Source organism: Furipterus horrens, unplaced genomic scaffold, assembly GCF_987537825.1.
Source record: "Furipterus horrens unplaced genomic scaffold, mFurHor1.1.pri manual_scaffold_5, whole genome shotgun sequence".
Taxonomy (NCBI): Eukaryota; Metazoa; Chordata; class Mammalia; order Chiroptera; family Furipteridae; genus Furipterus; species Furipterus horrens.
The window spans coordinates 136118455-136142724 of record NW_028327175.1 but is presented as its reverse complement, the minus strand read 5'-3'; the positions used below and the strand labels follow the sequence as shown (position 1 = coordinate 136142724).

Genomic DNA, 24270 nt, shown 5'->3' with positions numbered 1-24270 from the left:
TCTATGATAACCACAGGATGTTAATGCAAAAGAAAAAAAAAGAAAATTTCTGAAACTTCCACATAAAAACCCAAACTTCAGACATACTGGGGATAAGTATTCACTATCCAAAGGGATTGGCTTTCTTTACAGTAAGCTTAGAGGGAACATGGTACTTTAAAGTCAAACAGACATGGGTAGCCCAGGCTCTGCAAATTCCTAGCTTTATGACCCCAATTTTCCTACATCAAAAAATAAAGGAAATAATACTATCTTGTGATTTGTACGGTTTAATAACATACATAAAAGTACAGCACTGTGTTTGGCACAGAGCAATAAACAATAAAGTGTTAGTTATCTTCCCTCTAACTGAGCAACAACCAGAAAACCCCCTTACACTAAACCATCCTGGTTGGCTGCCACGTGCTGGATGTGAGCCGCCTTCCTGAATGATCTGCTTCACTTCCAGTTTGTCCTCTCCACTCTATTGCCATCATTATTCACCCCTTTCCAAACTAGCCATCCATGGTACAGAGGACACTGAGGTAACCCATAGTTTCATAACGTTCCCAAGACTCTGGACTTTGATTTCACTCACACACATCACAAAATTATGTCCAGATTCTGGTTTGTATAATCACAAGTACTACTGTATCTGAGCGCATCTCACAACTGAGTGTGCCTGGCTTCAGCTAAGTCTGCAACAGTGTCCAGCAATTCCTTTATATTTTAATTCCCAAAAGTTCCTTAGAATAGATTAAAAATTTCTCTTCTCTCTTCAAGGACCCAAGTTCACTTATTTTTCTGTATTTACCCTTTTAGCCTTTTATTTCTCCTGTCCATCTCCTAAAAGTTGTTTTTCCTCTTAAATCAATCCTCTTACTAACTTCTAATTTCTCCCACTCCTAACGGTGTCTTCCCCCTCATTTTACACCCTTAAACTTACACCCTTCTCCAGCATCAGCAACCTCCAAGGTCCCTACCTAAACAGTACCTACTCCCTGGGGTTGTTAAATGGTTTAAGCAAGATAATGAATGTAAAGCATATAGCATAGTGCCTGACACATAATAAAACACTAAAAATAGAATTTATTTATTTTTTAAAGTGATCTTTCGTCCACGCACTCTTTCAATCTTCTTACCTCCCTCCTTTCAATGCCAACATTTTTCAAGTGTGGAGACTATAGGTTCTGCTTCCCTCCCTTACTCCTAAACATTAATACCACCTCGACCTTGCCCCTCAAAACTTCTCTCAAAGGCCAGCAAGGAACTTCTAAGCCGCTTCAGAGGTCAATTAGCTGCCCTCACTCTCTCTGCTCTCCCTGTTGAGCTTGACCTCTGCTGACACTATGCCATCCTACTTCACTGACAGCTGCTTCTCCTCTTTCATCTTCGCTCTCTGCTCCTCCCACCCTTTGTGAACCTGTCCAAAAGCTTGGGTCCTGGTACTCTGCGGAGAATTCCTCTGTCCTCAAAACTTTTAACTGGTGTTCCAATGATGATGGTAACACCCTCGGCCACCTACCCCGACTCCGCCCCAAACCTCTAGCCTTCTTTCTCAACCATGTGTCAGACTTTTGCTAACCATGATCACTGCCACTTGAATGTCTTTCTGGAATTCCACATTGCCCTAAAGTAAACCATTAATCTTCTGCCTCACATATAACAACTCGCTTCTGATTTTTAACTTCTGCTAATGGTACTAAGATTTGGCTTTGAAAATTTGAAATTATCTCTGGTTCTTTCCTTTCCTAATTCTTGCTTGGTAATTATTATTAGGCTTTTATTTTCCCTTGAAATGGCTCTTATATTATCCCTTCTTCTCCATTCCCCTGCCATCACCTCACACTGATAATTCTAAAGGCTTCCTAGCTAGCCTTTATTTTTCATCTCTCCCCTACCTTTCAATCAGGCCTATAAAGCATTACCCAGCAAATCTTTCTAAAACACCATGTTCATGTTACTCTAAAATGTAATAGGAAATGTTATGTTACAGTAACATTCCCTATTTTCTCACATATCAAATCTAAACTGTTTTCTCTAATATTCTATATCCTTTGTAATATGGCCATCTCGCTTTATCTAGCCATCCTTTCTTTCCATTGCATTCTATATTTCATTCAAGCCTGTTCTTCCTCAGTGACCCACAAGTACAGCATATTCATTTCCACCTATGTGTCCTTCTCATAATTCTTTCTCACATGGGACCTACTTCTTTCCACCTTTGCCAATTCTATCTACCATTAAAAACCCAACTCAAAACCCTCCCATAAAAACCTCACATTGACTTTTTCAGTTATTCTTACATATAATCCTGCTCTCAACTTCTGTAAGTGCATAAATAGAATTTTTAACATGAAGGATATCTTGGACAATTAGGGATAGGTTTTAACTTGGGGTAACATGCTGAGTTGTGTACTAGAGTGAAGGATAGTCCTGGCTGTTACCCACCCTGAGGATTCAGGCAAGTGACAAACTCTATGGCTCTCCCTGAAAAACAGAGGAGACAGCCAATTGCTTCTGCTTTATAAGATCATTTCTTTCTTTGTTCAAAAATTTATTGAATACCTACTGATATTATAAAGAAAATAGTAAATGCATAATATTTTGAAATACTTTAAAAGTTATACAAATTTAAGTTTATCACTCAAGTATCATTCAAAATTTATAAAAGTAGTCTATAATTACAGGTTTTTCCCAAGATTTGATTTTGTTCCTACCGTAGGAAATTAATGACACAAAAAAGGACAAGAGAAAAGAAATTATATATGACTCATATCTGCTTCCAATTTATCAAATAGTTGAAGAGAAAAATTGTTTTATATAGTTACTATTTAATAATATTTTACTATAATGTTAAAATTTCTAATAAAATTCTGTTCTTTTCTAATTAAAGATATGAACTTTATACCAATACCTATTATAATGTACTACTAATAACCTGACATTTTATAATATCTCTTTATTCAAAAAATTATGAAGTATTGTATGATTTTTTAAAATTAGTATACCAAGGAAAATATTTCTTAAAAATAATAAAGAAATCAGGTGTCACAGAGGGGTTGATAACCCTACAAACTGCCCAGTCCAGCATCCCCCTAGTGTTGCTAACCCTAAGCGGCACCTCAGGCGTGTCATGAATTTTAGGGCACTGGAGAACACCAGTTCTGCCTCGTACTGAACACCTGCTATGTGTCCAACACTGACCGAGGTGCTTTACATACACTATCAAATGGAATTTCACAGCAACTCTGCAAGGTATTAGAATCCTTGCTTCACTACTAAGGAGACAGAAGCTAAAGAACTGAGTAATTTGACCAAGGTTATAGCAAGTGGCAGAGACGCACTGTATTCAGCTACAGCTCCTAAACCTGTACTTGTAGTCATTGCATTAGAAATAATCCCTGCACTTATGCAATAGATCCCATCCCCTCTTGCCCACTTCAGGAAAATCTGTAATTCTGCCCCAGCTCTCCTGCACTGTCCATTTTGCACTCTCTACTGAAACCCATGTAATATATAAATACACTTTTCTTACCTCTAAAAAAAAAAAAAAAAAAAATTCTCCTGACTCTGTTTTTGCCACTAGCTATTGTGCCATTTCTTTGCTCGCTTTAGCAGCCAAACTTGCCGTCTCCAATTCCTCCCCTCCCATTCTCTTACGCTGGCTCTGTTCAGATTTTGCCCCACCACCACACCAAAGCACTTTGTCAAGTTCACCAGTGACTCCACATGAATTCAACAGTCACTCTGAAAACTCATCTTACTTGACCCATCAGCAACAATGCAGGACTGATCTCTCTATCCTTCATTACATACTTTCTTCTCTTGACTTACATACAATCTTTTCCCTCTACTTTACTGGTATCTTCTCAGAGCCCTTAGCTGGTATCTCTTCCCCCTGTTTTCCCCAAACTTTTATTATTACTGCCCCCAGGGCTCAGTCCTTGGTCCTCTTTTATTGCTATACTCTTCCATGGAAACTGCATCCAGTCTCACAGCTTTAAATACCATCTGCATGCCAATGGCTGCAACATTCGTATCTCTAGCTCAGCTCTCTCTCCTGAACTCCAGGTCGATATATCCAACTAACTAGTCAGCAACACTATTTGGATGTCTTACAGGTACTGCAAAAGTAACGTGTCCTAAACTGTACTCTGACCTTCCCCTCCAAACCTCCTATCACCCTTATGATACTGAGGTCATGACTTAAATCTTTGAAATCCACAGCCCTAACACAACACCCTACATATGGCAGATGCACATTAATGTTTGTTAAACTGATTGGAGCACATATCGAATATCTTATAACATACAATTTACCTACCCTGTGTTGAAAAAAGGATGGATCAAGATATTTGTCAAATCGATCTTCAAATTTTACATCTGACTTTTTCCATTTTACCTGAAAAAAAAGTTTTCATTTGAAAATCAAGGCCAGTAAACATATTAATAACAAAATTCTGATCAAAATCTGAAAACATTTATATACTTAGAATAAGGAACTAGAGAAATGGTGGAAAATTGCTACCAATTTCAGAAGTTGAAACACATATGATAAACTAACCAACTTTCCTCTCTGTGTAATAACAAAACTTACAACTTAGAGGGATCATTTCAGTTTTAAAGAATTATTAACTATTGCTGACTTATATACATGATAAATGTGATAAGAACTAAATTAGACAAATTAAAATAAGAATCTGTATGCCTTTATATTTAGATTGCAGTAGTTTTATTACAATTATCAAGTTTCTTCATTAGTTTAGTTGTGCAAATATTATTTGCACTAGGTATGTATGCACAAAGCTTGAAAAACTTTCAAAACTGTCTATTAGCAATTGGGGAAAAAAGAAAACAGGCAAAGAGAGATGCTACCTACATTGGATTTCTCTTCTTTCCACTATTTTTAATCTTAATAGGACAGAATTAACTTGACAGTTGCAAAGGACTCTGACAAGCTCTTACTCTGCAGGAGTCTCTTACTCTAACTGATAAAGCAAAATATGGTAAACTATACCCATCCACTACTTTTCAATACAATATCATCTCTATCTGCAACAGTAAAAAAGAAAGAGAACAAGGAACACTGTAATCTAAAAATGTAATCATGTTTGGGGTAGGGGAGGGAGTGAAGGTAGAAGAGGGCATAAAGGGGATAAAAGGTAATGGAAAAAAATACAATAAAAAATAAACTATTAAAAAGAATATCACCACCTGGTCTTTAACCCAGACTATCATATCAGAAGCTATGGGGCTGGAGTCCAATAGGGACTGGCAGTTTTTAAAAGCTCCTCAAGTGATTCTAATTGTAAAACTTATCAAGGGTGGTGTCAGAAATAAGCATGGTCTCCTGTCTCCCAGAGAGACCACTCTGCCACATCAGGATGATGCCTAGGAGACAGTGTCAGTGATAGCAAACAGTGACACCCAATGGGAGTAAGCATCAGGCCCAGCTTGCCTGGGTTGGAAATATGAGCCACCTCTATGTCTACTGGCTCTATCATTCTGTCTTATGCAGAACACAACCTAGTGTTTTGGCATTTCTTGCCTGACAACCAACCAATCCTGGTCCCATAGCCCCACCAACATTCTTAAAACTAGTCAGTTGAAATGTTCATATTTACCAATGAAACAAAAGCTCCTTGCATCAAAAAGTGACTGTGAATTCAGGAGTTACTCCAAAATAAGAAGAGGCAGAGGCAGTTTCTATGGTAAACTTTAAAAGAGGCTTTTAAATATTGTAAATCCTATTTTAATAGAAACTCATTGGGTAGTGTTTCTTTAGAAACAAACAAAAAAACATAACCATGAAAATACATGGCTACGTTAACTAGCTGCCCCATTATAACAGTGCACTGCACACTTTACTGTATCAAATGGAAGGTCCTACAAATGCATAACGTGTATCTAATACTACAGACTTGAAGCAAATCTCCCTGCTTTTAGAAGGCTTACTTACATTCATTGAGGAAATACAGTTTTAATAATATTACTTGCCATCCCATTTCCAACTATATTTTCATTTACTAAAGTTGTAAAACACAATTAATTTTTGATATTAGGTCACAAACACTTCGCCCTGTATACAATTATTTTAACACTTACAGAATATGACATCTGGATTTTAGTATTGGGAACCAATTTCACTTTTCCTTCACTAGTTAGATTAACATCAACAATTCGATTTCCATTAAACCCTATTTCAAGTTTTTTGTAGGTCCAAAGATAGTAATCTTCTCCATTTTCATCTGCTTCACCAACAATACCTACAAAAGAAATAACACTTTATACAAGGTAATTTCATCTAATGTCTAAAATATATTAGAACCAAATGTGATTAAATGTTTTTATAAAAAATTAACATTACCATTATTCTGTACAGTTAGAATAAGGCAAAAGTGTAGGGTGGACTTCTACTCTTTGTTAACTACTTGGCAAACACAAACCATGGTCACTCCGTGGTAAAAAACAAAAGAAAACAAACAAACAAAAATATCATTAATTTGATCCTCGAAGTTCATGCTTTACCTTTAGTATCACCTTCACTGTAATAATTATCACCTTATCTGTGTATACTCCCTAATAATTCAAAATTTCAGGGAAGTGCTCTATCACCATCTGGCAAGGTTATCTATCCATGTAGTTTTGGGCAAACTAAAATTAAAACTAAGGTCTCCAGAGGCCCAGTCCAGTACTTTGTCTAATAGCCTATGATTTACCCATTCCTAATAAGCTGTACATATGTGTATATGAGTACCAAAATTTAAAATGTTTCCTTCTTTATACTTCAATTGCTGGACCTGTCCCTGGGAAGTCCTAAAATGAAAGGAGACCTGAAACCATAAAAATCCTAGAAGAAAACCAGACAGTAAGCTTTTTTGAAATCTTTTTTTTTTTTTTTTTGGATATGTCTCCTCAGGCAAGGGCAACAAAAGCAAAAATAAACAAATGGGAGTACACAAAATTAAAAAGCTTTTGAAGAGCAAAGGAAACCAACAAAACCTGGAGAAGATATATGCAAATGATTTATCAAATAAGGAGTTAATATCTAAAGTATATGAAAGAACTCATACAACGAGATTTCAAAAAACAAATAATCCAATTAAAAATGGGCAGAGGACCTGAACAGACATTTTTCTAAAGACATACAGATGACCAACAGGCACATGAAAAGATGTTCAATGTCACTAAGCATCAGAGAAATGCACACACCAAAACCACAAGATACCACTTCACACCTGTCAGAATGACTATTATCAGAAAAACAGAAAATAGTAAGTGTTGGTGAAGATGTAGACAAAAGGAACCCTCATACACTGTTGGAGGGAATGTAACCTGGTGCAACCACATAAAAAAACAACATGAAGGTTCCTCAAAAAATTAAAAATAAAACCACCACAAAACCCAGCAATTCCACTTCTGGTATTTATTCAAAGAAAACAAAAACACGAATTCAAAGACGTGCACTCCTATGTTCGGTGCAGCATAACTTATAATAACCAAGATATGGAAACATCCTAAGTGTCCACTGATGGATGAATGGATAAAGAAGATGTGGTACATACATACAATGGAATATTACTCAGCCATATAAAAGAATGATGCCATCTGCAACAATATAAATGAACCTGGAGAGTATTATGCTAAGTGAAATAAGTTAGAAAGAAAAAGATTTTTACATATGTGGAATCTAAAAAACAAATGAACAAATGAAACAGAAACACTCATAGATACACAGAACAAACTGGTAGTTGCCAGAGGGACAGGGGGTGGGAACATGGGCAACATAGGGGAAGGAAATTAAGGGGTACAAACTTAACAGTTATAAAATATAAGTCATGGGAAAGAAACAAATAGCACAGAAATGTAGTCAGTAATACTGTAATAACTCTGCATGGTGACAGAAGATAACTACATTTATCATGGTAAACACTGCATAATTTATATAAATATATCAAATCACTATATTGGATCCTGAAATGAATATAATATTTTAAGTCAATTATACTTCAATTAAAATATGAAAAAAAGTGTTGAAGATAAATGGTAATGAGACAACAGCTTAAAGTAATCACTTTGATCTCAACTAGGGATGTTGGGAGGGGAAGACCCAAACAGTGTGACGGCAGTAAGTGGTAGCTGAGGGAGGATCTATCTCTTGTGCTCATATACTATCAACTATTTATCCCGTGTTTCCTACAAAAGCCTGTATACTTCCCAAAAGCCTTATGCTCTAAATGTTAATCCCTAAGGCCTTTCATCTATGATCAATGCATTTTATTAAAGTATTAAAGGAAAAAAAAAGATTATTTCTTATTAAGGATTATTTGTTTATTAACTCAACTTGTTCCCTCTAATTGGTACAAATTCAAGGAATATAGTTTCATTTTGTTTGGGGTTGTAGAGAGAGAATGAAATCCTTCTAATTATTAATTTCATTAAGATTTATTCACCTACCTACTCTGAAAATTCTGGGGGTGGAGAGACAATTACACCAAGTAAGAAGCTATTCTCAAAGGGGCTCTCAAGCCCTGGCCAGGCAGCTCAGTTGGTCAGAGCATTGTCCTGCTATGCCAAGGTTGCAGGTTCGATCCCCCATCAAGGCACATTCAAGAAGCAACCAATGAAAGCATAAATAAGCAAAACAACAAAGCAATGGCTTTTCTCTCTCAAATCAATAATTTTTCTTAAAAAATTTAAAAAGCATACTTTAAAAAAATGAATAAAAATAGAAAATAAAAAATTCTCATATCTTTACTCCAAGAAAAAATATTTTTTTTCTGACAAAAATTTCTATGGTTCAGACATTCTAGGACACCCAAAAGACTCTCCCCTCAATATGGCAGACCCTATAATCTCAGTGCTAAAAAAGATTTAAGACAAGAAGGCACAGTTGCTATATTATAAGGAAGCCCACAGAAATGGCTGAAAAGAAACCCAAGGTCCCAGACAAGAAACCCATAAGCAACTGAAAACACCAGGAGTAGGAGCCTGCTCTCTCATGAAAATGATGACAACAAAACCCCCCAAAAACAGAAACCCAGACTAATGGGTTTCCTGAACTACAGGCTCAGAAATGACCGGCAGATGTTCAGCACATCTTCCACCTACCCTCAGGGCTGATCACAGAAATGTCTGTTAATGTAGTACGAATTACAGTCATTTATATGAAATGCTTGCTATTCATACCTAATTAATGTGCAATACAGTAACAATGATGTATACAATTATATCCTGAGATGAACTTTCTTATAAATTTCATTTTAGTACCACACTAAACTCTGATCTTACATGTTCAGTCTTTCAGTTTTCTGCTTATGAATATATTAATCTGCTAACAATTTGAAGAATCAGAATATTAATTTTGCCTAAGAACAGGTGTCCAACCTCCTTCCATCCTCGACTTCCCCAAAAGAGGCGAACAGAAAAACGACTAAGAAAACTGTGATGTTCGATCACATGCCAGGCATGATAGTTAGCTGTGCTTTGCACTTTAAATAACTTAAGTCTAACACAAACAATGCCTGGATTATGCATAAGGTTATATTAACTATGCCATAGCTCTTCTCCATTAAAAGGGATAAACAAATTCAGAAGAAAAATTAAACATCAACTAAAAAGCTAAAAATTAAAAAATATTTTAAACATAAATAGTTTTGTAAAATAACAGAAACTAGCAAAAAGGTCATTCAGGAACCTATCATATCTAAACCCCATACTACCACAGTTCCACATGAGAGAAAACCAGAATAAAACTTCAAAGTCCTATTTAGTTCCCTTGATTGCATTTGATAATACAAGTCAAAATAAGATATGAGAAAAATGGGGTAAGGGGAGTATTTCAGATTGTTCAAAGCACCTTTTAATCTCTTAAGTATGAAAAGTTATACTACATAAAAGTTATATTTTGAGGGAGTTTCATGTAAGGTTTGGCAATATCCAAAACCTTTCAAGTACCAAGGGACCATAAAATTGGTATTAAAATCATCCTATGGAAAGTAATGAAAACATATTTACTGATTCAGTGTAAAATCACCTCACTAGAGTCATTACATACATCTTGTTTATTACACAAATAGTCCCAAACTTGAAATGCAACACACAATACTTACCCCATATCGGTAAGTCATCTATATACATCTGGTACCAGTAGTGATTTTTGATAGCGTACACAAATGCATCTCTCCTTTCTTTATCTAAGTCAATTTCACAGTAAGTGGCTGGCATCACATCATCTGCATAAAATAAAAACTGCAAATTAACACCTTGGTTTGTAAAACAGTTGTAGGAAAAATAACAGAAGAAAAAAGTCAACATTTCCGAAGTTAAAATTTCTATTCATAATAGTTGAATATGGGTGATAAATAACAGGGGTTCAGTATACAATTCTATCTTTTTTTGAATGTATGTTTAAGACTTTTAGTGGGGCAAAGGGGAAAATTGGGACAACTGTAACAGCTAATATTTTTAGAAAGACTTTTTACAATAAAATATTTTTAATCATTTTTATTTTCAGAGATTATCTTACTAAGTGAAGAAATTCCTTACATAAGGAAAATTATACAAGAACATTTACAAAGTAACTTTAAAATGAATAAAATGATTTAAAGAACAAAAATTTAAAAGCTTAAATACATAGGGAAATTTTCATTTACATATACAAAAACCTAAGAATATGATCTTAAATAAAGCTAATAATGTCTAGCTATAAGATCTGAGATAAATATTCATTTGAACATTCTTAGAAATAAGTCACTAGAAGCCACAAATCCTATGAGGAATTCCAGTGATTCTTCATAATTAGCGAAATTAAAAGGCAAACCTCTATTTAGCAAGCAGCACTGTTTACAAATTACCCGAAAGTTCCCTGGAGATGAGTCACTTTCATTCCTCAGTGCTTTAAAAAACACTGCTACCATAATACTGCTCACATGGGCTCTAACATACCTCTCAAAAATGTGCTTGTGATCGTTTGTTTCTAAACGAAACAAACCTGAAAAAAACCTCAAACACCCTAGATGTTCATCAAAAGGATTAAATTGGTTTTGTATATTACTTAAGCAATTAGGAAAAAAAAGAAAATCTCAACAACAAAAAAGCACAGTTGTTTGTTAGGTTTTCCTATAACATTGGTTATTCAGAAATTGACATGCAATTTCCCACAAGAAACACAGTTAAATCTCTTAAACGCCGATTAAAACTTCTTAAACATAAATTGCAGGTGAACCATGATTAGTAGCCATCTATATTATTATTTCTATAAGAAAGAGCAACCTGCATTATAACTCCAGACACCAGCAACATGTCTCCCCAATCCTTAAGAGAACAGCTCCACCTAATTACAGCTCAACCCAGAGAGGGTACCCCAAGACTACAATACAAAAGATGACAGCAAACACTGAAGTACCATGAAAGAGAAACAAGAAAATACTCTCATTCTCAAAGTGGGAGAAGAAAATTGCTTTGTCTCCAACAACAATGGGTCCCACACAGATTTTCTTTCTACCCAGGCCCTTTAAGGCAGCAAGGAATTTTGGATTTTCATAATGGCAAAAACTGAGGCCAAGCAGAGAAGGAAACAAGGGTTAGGACAGGGATTGCTGTGAAGGGTTCCTACAGCAGGAGCCAGGAGAACTGGCAGCAGAGGACCCCGAATGGGATTTGCACAGACTGTGAAAATGCACAGAGGGCAGCGGACAACAGCGGGAACGGGAGTGAAAACCGAAGGAGGGCCCAGGTCTGAGCTACAACATATGGCCACAGTGGCTGTGGGAAACCTCAGGCGACCTCTCCGCAAAGCCACAGAATTCCTTGCAGTTACAATCAGCCATTCACTGATAACTGCCATTACCAATGACAATAGGTAGTTTTACATATGAGGTCCTGAGATGTACAGTATGACATTTACCTATAAAGCCTTTAAAAGATTCCTCCCACACAGCCTGAACTTAAAATTCAACTCTTCCCAAATTTCGATCAGCCCCTCTCCCTATATACTCCAGCCAAACTCACCTGCCTCAAGTACTCACACCCCTTGTGCTCTTTTGGCCTCTGGGCTTTTTGCTTATGCTGTAAACTCGACCTCAAATGTCCAATCTTAAATTCTTCCTCTGCCCCCCCACCCACCCACAGAGTAATCCCAGACTCCCCAGCCCTCCCACCTCTCAAACCCCACAGCCTGCCCCTTCCTCTGAAGCCCATGGTTTCTCTCCATACCTCCTTATGGCAACTAGGCCTGCAGCACTTAGCACCTCCTCCAGTATCTCTGCTCCTCCAAACAACCAAGGGCATTGAGAACTATGTCTGTAACTATTTCTTTTTTACCCCCAGCTATGCCTGTTTTTCAGCAGCCTTCACAAAGCAGGTACTAAAACAAACAAACAAAATAACTAATTTTAAGAGCATGATTTTCTATTTATCTGGCAAAGGAAATCACTAAATATGTTAAAGTATGCAGATATACAGACATCTATGGGGGAATGGTGTCTGCGTATATAAAGAGAAAATGAGCAGAGGACCTCAAAACGACTGACAAAGAAGTCTTGAGTATCTCTCACTGACGTAAAACCCAGAAATGTGGTGAAAGGAAAAACCTATCATGATGCCAGGCCATAAAAAGGGCTTTCGTTAGTCATATTTTAATGAAATTCTTCTTGCAGGCATGTAGGCAAATACAAACACCAGAAATAACTGAAGAGGCTGGCTGCTCAAGGGAAATAGCACTTCTCTCAGGAGGGAGTCACTTTAAAGATAGAGATGTAATGTGCCCGAGTCTGCCAAATCATTACCCAGCGTTCTATATAACTGGAAAACAATCTGAAACATCTATCGTCATAAATCAGTGCTTTAACATTATAATACAGTTATACCTTCTCAGATGGACTGCACATCTATGAATTTTGAAGAGGGTGCAATTAAGATTTTACCAAAGTAAATACTTTTATGGGGAAAAAAAACGAAACCAAAGTTATAAAGGTCAAATGTTAATACCAATTTTTCAAATAGGGAGCAAGGGTAGATTATGGAAGCTACATACCAGTAACTCTGTCGTCAATTCCCAACAACACTCCAGACTAATCATTGAATTGATAGTGAAACATTGATAAAAGAATGTGATACTTATTTATGAGTTCTCTAAGAACATATCATGCCTTACTTTGTTTTCTTTCTCTCTTGATATTATTACTAAATTGGAAAATCACAAAGACTACCTCAAATTCAGCAAAGTTCTCATGAAGTCATTACAGACAAATTTATAGAAAATAGGCAGAAACCTGAGTTTTAGTCTGGGATCCATTATTTACTAGCTTGTGATTAAAAACAAGCCATTTAACCTAAAAAACAGAGATAGCATCTATACTATTTCTTTCCAAAAGTAGTTGGTACTAAGAATTAAAAGTACCAACAATTCACAGTGTTAAGTTTCCTTGGGGCACACATTTCTTCAAGAATCCAATGAAAGCAGCATCTTCCTTGCGCCCCGCCTCCCCCAAAGTCACACAAAACTATGAGTACAACTTCAGAGCGCCCATGGAACCCTGAATCCAGACTTTCTGGTTCAACTTTGTATACACAGAGCCTTCCATTGTGCTGAAATGCAGTAAGCACTCAAAAACTGCTAAATGAAATTTTTAAAAAGGTGGGGAGGCGCCCTGGCCAGGGGCTCAGTTGGTTGGAGCATAGTCCCGTACATCAAACAGGTTACGAGTTTAATTCCCAGTCAGGGCACCTACCTACGTTGTAGGTTTGATCCCTGGTCAGGGCATGTACTGAGGGTAACTGATTGATGTTTCTCTCTCACATAGGTTTTCCTTTCTCTCTTTCAAAAACTCAGTGAACATATCCTCAGGTGAGGGTTAAAAAAAAAAAAAAAAAAAAAAAAGGTGGGGAGGAACTGAAAAGGCTGGTATATTCACAGTTAATTAACCAACCATATAGAAAGAGTATTAATTAACTGACTGGTCTGAATGGCAGTATAAACTGTGCATTTTTTTTCTAGATGGCTATTCCGTAACATGTATCAACAACTGCCTTAAAAATGTTTATACTCTTTTAACTCAATAATTCCACTTCTAAGAATTCATCCTAATAAAAGATTCAAAGATACATTAAAATACTTATGTGCTAGGACAGCCAAAAGGATTGTTATTTCTAACAGCAAAAAAGAAAAAAAGAAACAAGAACAAGGAAGGACAGAAGTAAATCAAGAATATCTTGTAATCAGAAAACAAGGGAAATTACAATACCCAAGTTACAGAATACTATAAAAACACATTTTTAGAAGAGTAATTAATATGAGGACAAGCTCATAAGATGTTGAGAAAAAAAGAGTAGAAACTAATTTACATAGAACTTGAGTTAGTAAGTGCTTAGATCACATATTAAACACTACCTAAGTGCTAAATTTTTAAGAAATAAGTATATACCCAATTTTTAAAGATTTTTAATTAATGTGGATGAATGTAAATAAAAAAGGATGAAAAATATTAATGGTAATTATATAAGTGACTTATTTTCTTCTTTATATTTTCTGTAATTTCTACATTTTGTACAGATCCTTGTATCACTGTTAAAATAATAAAAAATATATACACATACATTCCTTTGAAAACAAACAAACAAACAAAAAAGACTGACCTCAATCTGGAAGAGAAAAATGTTATGTATGGTTTGAGTAAGAACTTATAAAAAGCCCATGCTATACAAATTTGCAGTTAACACAAGGTTTAAGGAATAGCTAATATGAAAATTCAAAATACCTAGATTCAAGATTCAATACAATACTCAAATTATATGGTGTGGCTAAAATACTTTGATTGAAACCAACAGGACAAAATATTGCTTTAAGTTTCCAGACTTCCAATTAAACAAGGCAGATTAATCACAAATGTGTCTTTTCCCTCCTGAAACTCCATTAAAATGTCAATAAAGGAATAAAAAGAAGAGAAGACAGTGAGAAAAGATTTCAACAAATTTTTAAAAAGTGGAAAACAAACTACAGATGGCAAATGACTAATAAAGCAGAGGAAACCATAAGAGAAGGGAGGAAACTGGAGTCACAGAACACAAGGGGCATTCAGGACTTGGAGGCACCACAGATGTCAAAAGGTAGAGGACAGATGCAGGACTGAACACACAGGAGAACTGTATGAAAAAATGTTTACGGCGGGATTGGACGCCCCTGTCCCCTTCACCCTCATCACACAGCTAAATGAGTAATAGCCTGCAGTAGACCGGAGGCACTTTCTAGAGAACTTCACCAGAGTGGCTCCAGAATCAGGGAGAGTGAAGTCTAGGGACTGAAACAAGGTGGGGGGATTACCTTAAGTAAAAATCTTCAGGCTGAATGAAAAGACCTGCCACGCCACGCCTCCCAAACCCTTTCCCCACCCTTGGCAACCAGGTCCTTACCACCCAGGCAGATAGCTGGAGGGAAGTACCACATTGTGTTCAAAAGTTCAAACTGCAGTTCTGAGTTGCCTGGGTTCAAATCCTCACTCTGCCACTTTCCCCTTCTGAGAATCTTTGGACATGTTAATTCAGCTCTGGGCCTCAACTTCCTCACTTAAAAAATAGGGATAAAACACCTCACACACTTATTCTGAGAATGAAAACAGTCAAAATTGAGAATCACTAAACTAGAAACACATAAGGCTCTAAGCAGCCCTTGGAATTTCTCTGTATCGGCAGTACTCTCAACCTACCATTCCACTCTAGGGAAAGAGAAGAAATACTTGTATAATAATTTCAGCCTTCTGTTAAGCTGGGATATTCTCAAAAGAGAAAATTCAAGGGAGGATCAATTAAAAAATGGGAGGAAGGAATCCTCTATAAGTCATCAATTTATTACACAACAAGAATTCTCAAATGAGGGAAAAGGGAAGTGGGTAGTGATCTCCTTTGGTACAAATTAATATTTCAGAGACCCTAATGATCATAATGAACCAATTATCATAAAAAACAAGTAGGTACAAACTGCCTAGGTACTAGACAATTTATTGAGAGCTTACCATGTCTTAACGGCTAAGGATGCAACAGTGAACACAAATGCTTTTGCCCCTGCCCTAGCAGAACTAACTAAACCAGCGAGCTATTGCAGTAGCGTAAGGATACATCAAATTCTATCCTAAATAAACTATTTTAACATTCCATAATTGCTAATATAAAATCAAGCTGGAACTACAGACCCACACTATGTGCTATTCGTATTCATATCAAAGACCATTTTTTGAATGTAAACTATGTGTCAGGAACTTTGATAAATGTTCTATATACATCACCTCATGTAAGTCTGATGGTTCTATCAAGTGGATATTATTTCCCTCATTTCACAGATGCGGAAAAGGACATCAAAGAGTTGAATAATTTGTCCACGATTACATAGGCAGGCAGAGGCAGAGCTCAGGTGCACTCCGTCTCTGACACGAAAGCATACGTTCTTTCCACTGCGCAATGGCACACAATGGCAAGGTTCCAACAGGTACCCTCTAAAAACAGGTAACGAATTCAGGCCTGGTTCCAAGATACCCAATTTAAGTCTGCCCTCCACTTTTTTATTTTCTCTAAGGGGCTGCAATTTCACATTTTGTCTAATGATAGTATGTAAGACTATTAGGAAAGAAAAAACAAAGTTGTGCCTGTTCAATTCCTGATCAGGGCACATGCCTGGGTTGCAGGCCAGGTTCCAAGTTAGGGGCATGCGAGAGGCAACCACTTGACGTTTCTCTCCGTCTCTTTCTCCCTCCTTTCACCTCTCTAAAACAAATAAATAAAATATTTAAATATATATATATTTTAATATATTTTTTTAATGTAGGCATCCTAATTACATTTAAGACTATCATTAAGTCCCTAAAATAGTCTATTTAGTGACTGTAGTTCTATGAAATAATGCCAATCCACTTAGCCTGACAAAACCTACTAGGTTAAAAAAAGTGGGGGTATATATGTGTGCATGCACATTTAAGTGTGTACACATACTATGTATGTGTATATATAGTGTTTTTCTAGTTTCTCAATATTTCCAAAATTTTTCCTTATTTGAATATACTTTTAGAAGAACCTTTAAAAATCAAATACTTGAAGGATAAAAGATTAACAGTAGTATAAATATTTCTACAGTGCATACAGGGACAGAAGGTTCATGTTTCCATGACTTCATTGATATGCTGTGATGTACCTTGGACAAATCATTTCATCTCTGGGCCTCCCTAAGAGGAAATCAGATGACACAATCTCTAAGATGTAGCCTTAAATAATCAGGAAAATTTATAGAACATTTTTCAAAGAATGATCAAATTTATCTTTAAGCGAGGCAAGCAAGGCGCCACAGTAGAAAGAGAAATCTAACCAACATTTACTACTTTAGCTGAACCACTTAAATTAGCAGCTCCCTTACGGCATATCCATGCTGGAGGTGCAGCTGACAAGACTCCAAGGAACCAACAATCTCAGGGAATAACACCTGGCCAATTCTTGTTCTTTTCATCTAAAGTTTCTTAGTCTGAAAGGAAAACAAGTCCTATTCTGACAGCCCATGAAAACTGTCCCTGTCTATCTAAATAATCTTTCCATCTCATACTCAAGGAACTAATGAAAGAAAAAAGGTTAAGAGAGTTAAATGAGTACTCTTCCTTAGTAATTAAGAATAAGGATATCAAAAAGTGATGAAATCTGTCATCACAGCAAAGTAGGACTCAGGGTTTTTTCCTATTCTCTCTCTGATTCCTCTATAATAAACTAGAGAGTCCAGCGCTGCTGTCTGTTCCCGCCAGGCCATCCGTACCCGGCCCGACGCCGCCATGCGCAAGTGCCCCAAGTGTGACAAGGAGGTGTACTTCGCCGAGCGGGTGACATCCCTGGGGAAGGACTGGCACCGGCCATGTCTGAAGTGTGAGAAGTGTGGAAAGACGCTGACTTCAGAGAGTCATGCCGAGCATGAAGGCAAGCCTTACTGCAACCATCCCTGCTACACTGCCATGTTCGGGCCCAAAGGCTTTAGGCGAGGTGGAGCTGAGAGTCACACCTTTGAGTAGACCCAGATCGAGGAGACCCCATCCCTGGCTGCCGCTGGACCAGTGGCCCTCCAGGCTGATACCCAGCCTTAACTCCAGACACCTGGGGCTCCCCTGTAGCCCCCCCCCCCCATGCCCTCAATAAACGTGACGCTGGGAAGACAAAAAATAAACTAGAAATGTGTGCCAAATATGAAAAAGGAGAAAGTATGTGAATAAATGTAGTATTGAGTTTCTCAAAGATCACCCATTCTAGTCTGTTTTCTCCTTATTTGTGCTGAAATACTTAAGTCACCTAATTAAATTAAAACACAAGCCTCAGGAGATGTTAAAATAATTCATGAAGTTATAGGCTAGGTGTCTGTGGTCTAAATTTACAAATTAATTTTATAATTAAACCCCAAGGAATATAATGGGGGGAATGCAAATATGTATACCTGTTTTCAACAACAATAACAAAAAATATTCTAAAAACAAAAATAAAATTTAACATATCAAAGTTAAACATTATCTTTAAATTATCATCTGTAAAATATATCTCATTTCACACCATCCTCCCAAAAGTGCTAAAAATACCAGAAGTCAGTTACTGTTCACTTTACAGGTGTAGGCAATAAAGTCAAAACTGGAGTACAACTTTACTGACACCAATACAGTAAAAGAAATAGGATTAAAATTCAAAGCTCCTGCTTACAAGATCTACGCTCTATTCAAAAATCAAGACACCTAATCAAATATCCCGCAAAAATTCAATTATTGAAGCTTCTGCTCACCAGATTAAAAATATGTGTGCTGAAAATAACTGACAAACATCACAGAGAAAAATAAAACACACTCAAAGAACCTCATAAAATAGATACTTGCATAATAAGTAAGGAGGATCTTTTGCAATTTTAATATGTCTTTAACTTATTTAAATACACTATCCTGGGCCCAGGCCAGGTAGCTCAGTTGTTTAGAGCGTCATCCCAATATACCAAGGTTGAGGGTTAGATCCCGATCAGGACACATATAAGAATCAACCAATGGATGTATAAATAAGTAAAACAATAAATAGATGTTTCCTTCTTCTTCTCTCTCGCTCTCTAATAAATTTATTAAAAAAAAAAAAAAAAAACACTGTCCTGTAAGTTCTGAAAGAGCAAATTTATACAATACTTTTAAATACATTATAAGCCAATGGCACAAGTTTGAATTGAGGATTTACCCAAATATTTAAGTAACCATACACCCATTACATCCCTGCATCTCCAGAAATTACTCTTATTATGACTCTATGAAGGCTTCCCCAACCATGTATGTCCAATTACCAGAGGGTTTGCTTTTGAGAAAGAAATATTCTAGGAAAATATAATTTTATTAACAATTATTTATTTCATAAATATTCAAAATAAATCTTTGTTAGTTACTAATATACTTTTCGAAATGCAATACATGTAAGTTATAGATTAAAACATTTCTTAGAGTCTAGAGCTGTGGTACTCAACTAAGGGCGATTAGCAACATGTGAAGACTTTTTGATGATCACAACTGGAGAGTACTACTGGCATCTGGTGGTAGAAGCCAGGGACTCAGGTGACATTCTACAATGTACAGGACAACCCCCACAAAAAGAACTATCTAGCCCCAAGTCAACAGTTCCAAAGTTGAGAAACCCTAGTCTACTACCTAACTTATTAGAAGGACTATTAAGGTTTACTTACCTTTGAATTTAATATCCAGGCCACTAAATTCCAACTCAACTCCTTGAAGTGCTTCTCCCAGAGTTTCATGGTAATGACTGATACTTTTTTTTGACCCCACACAGAATGGAAGTGAAAAGTATTTATATGTCTCTTGGCGATTATGGTAGGGCCCAACAGTATTCATCCATAAAACAACTTCCTCTTTATCTTGATACTGAAACAAAAAAAGCAAAAATTATATAAATATTTTAAAATGCAATTCAAATTAAGGGAATATTTGTTATTTGTTCTAAACAAAAGTGCAGTCTCTTTGGGAAATATTTGAAAATAAAATACTGGAAGTTTATTTTCCGTCGGCAGCCATCTGTCTCCAGAGACGATGGTGTAGCTTCTTAAGAGTCTATCTGCACCACCGAGAATGGCTGTGCAGTCCGACTCGGGAGTGACACGGTATCTGTCTCCTCCCGTGTTGCATCGACATCTTGTGATGACGCTGGAGAGTTCCTCTCCAGTGAAGCTGAAGCTACAGAGCCTGGGCAGGGTGATATGGAGGGTCTGCTGTTGCCCATGCAGCAGACCCCCCCTCTCTTCGCAGCTGAAGGGTCCAAGGGAAAGACAGAGTCAATACAGCTTGGCTTCAGGTGCGCCGCAGGAGTTGCCGGTGTTGACTACAACGTCGAACCGCCTTAGGGACTCCGGCTCCGGATTTTCTGTCGGGGTTTACTCCCTTAGCCTTTCCCCTGAAGAGGTATGCCGCAAGGCAGCGGAGGTGGAAGTTTATTTTAATCTAATGATTAATGTCCACACCTTAAAACCCCCCATATAACACGGTTGTTAGGTTTCTAACAAATGCCGTGTTATGCGAATCCGTGTTATACAAAACAAAGAACTATTACAAAAAGGGGGATTAGGTTCCAAAAAATTTAAAAAAACTTTTATAGTTTTATAATTTAGAGAAATATCTTTATTAAAGCACTTTTCATCAAAAGTATTACATATTAATATGAATTAAGTAATGTTTTCTTCGTCATCATTACTAAGCTCCATTAACTGAATGTGTTTTCTTTTTGACAAGATATCCTCATCCTCTGAACTTTCTTCAGCATTATCTTGATTTCTATGCTCTACTTTTTGCAAAAAAATCTGTTATTTTAGATTGCTTGCTTCTAGCTGAGCGATCTTTATAAATTTTGATATACAGTGCTAAGCACTTTTGAAGTTCTCTCTTAAACTTTGTGCTCCTTTCAGTGCAAGGATCTTCATTTAAGAAATATGACTAACTGTTCAGCTAAATCTAGGCCTTTCTTTATGCTTTTTAGAGTAAGCTGTTTAACTTCTTCATTTTCATCAATACTTCGTCCCCTAAGTTATCTTGGCACGTTCCAGATGTCATTTCCACCAAAACTGCTTCATCAGTTTCTTCTTCTACCAGCAATTCTTGGATATCTTCTACAGTCATGTTGTCAAAACCTTCCTCTCCTAAAGACTTAGCAGGTTCTACTATCGCATCTATCCTGTTTTCTGATGGCTCAACTAGATTTTCACTTTGAATTGACTCCGGCCATATATTTTTCCAACAAGCATTTAATGTTGTCAGTTTTATTTCTTTGATGGATGAGTTTATTAGATTAATACAGTCCAAAATTTTATCACGTTCAATGTTGTACGGGGATTTCCCTAATTTCGTGTTATATGGGAGTTTGCCCCAATTCTCTAATCGTGTTAAGAGTGAAACTGTGTTATAGAAGTACTGTGTTATATGGGTGATACCTGTATATCCATTGATTGTGGTCTTAGGCAGATCCACCTTTCCCAAACTTTGTTTTGCAGAGTCCAAAAGCTCATACAAATATGTTTATAATTATTACTTATACTCTCAAATAATGGTAAACCTATAACCAACATGACTCACCATGTTAACACTGACAAGGAAGGAGGAAACAAAATTCAACAGCTTATCCAAACCTCACGTTAATCATTAGAAACTCCAAAAATTTGTTGCCAGCAACCACAGTTTCATCGCCTTTCTAATCTTTCTATGCCATTGGTCAAAGTACTAGGGAGGAGCGAAATGACTAAACAAGAGAAAGAGAAAATCATACTATGAAATGACTCGTCTATTCATCAGCCCGAAAAACTTGTATATTTATATTTCTTTGATTAAATAACTATGGCTCTACCCATATGTGAATACCACACCAAAGCGTGGTCCTATAACTCTGGGTAGGTGACTTCACTTTTCCAGGGCCCAACTGGGGGATTTGCCAAAAATTTCTAAGACCCCCAGTTTAAATGTCCAATGATTCTATAAAAAGCAATTAACCAAGTAATTTAAAAACTAATAACCCTAATTAGCAATATAAAGACAACATAAGATACAATTTAAGTCAACTAACTATGCAGAAGTTAAATCACTGAACTAATATTTACCAAATGCCTACCATGGGCCAAACAGTAACTGTGTTTGTAACTAAGGATACAGCTTTGAACAAGACACGTTCCCTGGCCTACTGGAGCTAAGAGTCTAAAGGGAAAGATTGACATTGAACAAGCAATTATAATCAAGTAGGGTGCTGTGAAGCACGTGACAGCTCTACTACCAAATCCTTAGCCCCAATCCTCCATCTGAAACTAATAAACGAACATTTTCCATCAAAACCGAAATTCTCCAAAACTAAACTCGTCCTACCCAAATCCAACCCCCAACTTTGTTTTTCTAATGGTACCACCATTCTCTCAGACATGGAGCTCAAACACCAAGTCCGTCTGCTTTCCAAAAAACACTGCCTTGTCTACTCTTTTCCAAAGCATCCGCCTCTTCCATTTGATTCACAGCACCATCATCCTAGAACTTAGGTCGAATCACCTCATCTTCAAACATAACAATGTCTCATTGTTCATATAAGACATCATCCATGTCATCAAGGAAATAATGAACTATCTCACTTTTTGGCTACATGAGACATGTACCAACATAGTGTTAGGTGTTAAGGCTATATAGATAAAGTAAATACTGTCTTTTCCTTCAAGAAGTTCACAATCCATAGAGAAGCCAGACGAGTAAATGATTAACAACGTAGAAATAAGTGCTATAATTAAGATAATAAAGGGCTCTTGTAGTGACAATAAAGGAAAGATTAATTCTGCTATGACAGAGAAAGGGTCAGGGTAACAGTATAGAAAATCATGAACTGTTTCAAACGAATTCAGAAAGACAGCTGATAATCTGCATGTATGAAGAAATGAATCCTCATTCAATTGACAAATATATGTACGCCGCCCCTCTCCCAGCCAATGCTTATGGTCACACAGCACTAATCAATCAGGGTGAGCCTTTCTGCTAAACATAGACACACTGAATGGATATTGTGTGAGAACTCTCAAAACGGTGCTCTAAACCAATCACTATCAACTGACTGAGTTGGTATTAGAACTGAAACCTGTCAGTAGTCAGGATCTCTCTCCACAATATAACGTATACACAAAGTATTTAATAAATATGAAGCAAAAAATGCTGAAATGTAAAGTTTCTTAGCGACTTAGTAAAAAATGTTTGAAGAATGTGCATTGGCTTGTCTGACAAGTGCACTGGTGCAATAGCACCCTTTTAGAGAAATAAGGGAAGGTAACAAAATACTCCATTTAAGATCAAAATGCTGAATGAGACGACCTATTAATGAGGACCTTGCCGTTAATCCTGCTGAGAGTCTGCAAAAATGTTTAAATGCAACTCATAATAAGCACAAGAACACTTTCCATATAATCCTAATACTCATATTCTTTAAAAAGACAAAATATTTGAACAATAAAGAAATGATTGCTAAAATAAGGTGTCTAATTATTTTATACAACCTGAAACATAGGACTAAAATAATTTAAGGGTCACAGTGTGTGTTAAAACTACACATTCTGAGATCACTCATTTTAAACATTTGTGAAACCTATTAAGAGAGTGGAGTTGTTATGACATGCAAACTATAAGAAAATATATACCATTTTGTAGTCTAGGATTCCTTCTGGGAACAGGACTGAAAATAGTAATTTAAAATATACATACAGTATATATACGACAAAAGACCCAAATAAAACCGGAGCTTATTTATAAAAAATTGTGTTTTTTCTTACATGTTCAAACTACAGTCACCTTCAAAGTACCCCCATCTGAAGCAATACACCTACTGAAATGTTTTTTCCACTGCTCAAAACAGTTTTTTAACTTGTTGATTTTGATGCCTTTTAGTTTCTGCCATTTTTTGTTTCACCTCTTCCACATCAGGAAAAATTTCCCTTTGAGAACTTTTTTCATCAGGGGTGGGGGTGGGAGGGGGAGTCGCTTGGGTGCTAGAGCAGGTGATTAGGGAGGGTGGGGTACGGGTGGGAGGAGGGGTGGTCATGCATTTTTAGTTAAAAACTGCTCAACACTCAGTGCTTATAAATTACCCATCATGAAATGGGCAAACACCTTGAAAGAGTCTTCAAAAAAAAAATTCACTGAGGCCACTCACAACAATGCCCACTGGTACACTGATTCAGATGAGTTCCCAGAACACTCAACTAGCGGGGGAAGCGTGTACTGCAAGGGACCCGCC

At 36.7% G+C, this 24270-nt stretch overlaps 1 protein-coding gene and 1 pseudogene across 1 annotated transcript in view; one reads left to right on the top strand and one right to left on the bottom strand.

The window, feature by feature from the left end:
• TM9SF3 (transmembrane 9 superfamily member 3) overlaps positions 1-24270 on the bottom strand; it is a 64075-nt gene that overhangs the window by 31391 nt on the left and 8414 nt on the right. Inside the window, exons 2-5 of the mRNA XM_090277915.1 lie at positions 19700-19895; positions 10095-10217; positions 6088-6248; positions 4307-4384 (exon numbers count right to left, since the gene is read on the bottom strand). Of these exons, the coding sequence (XP_090134041.1) occupies positions 4307-4384; positions 6088-6248; positions 10095-10217; positions 19700-19895 (558 nt within the window). The remainder of the gene's footprint in view (positions 1-4306; positions 4385-6087; positions 6249-10094; positions 10218-19699; positions 19896-24270) is intronic.
• Positions 17734-18123, top strand: LOC150009920 (cysteine-rich protein 1 pseudogene; annotated as a pseudogene).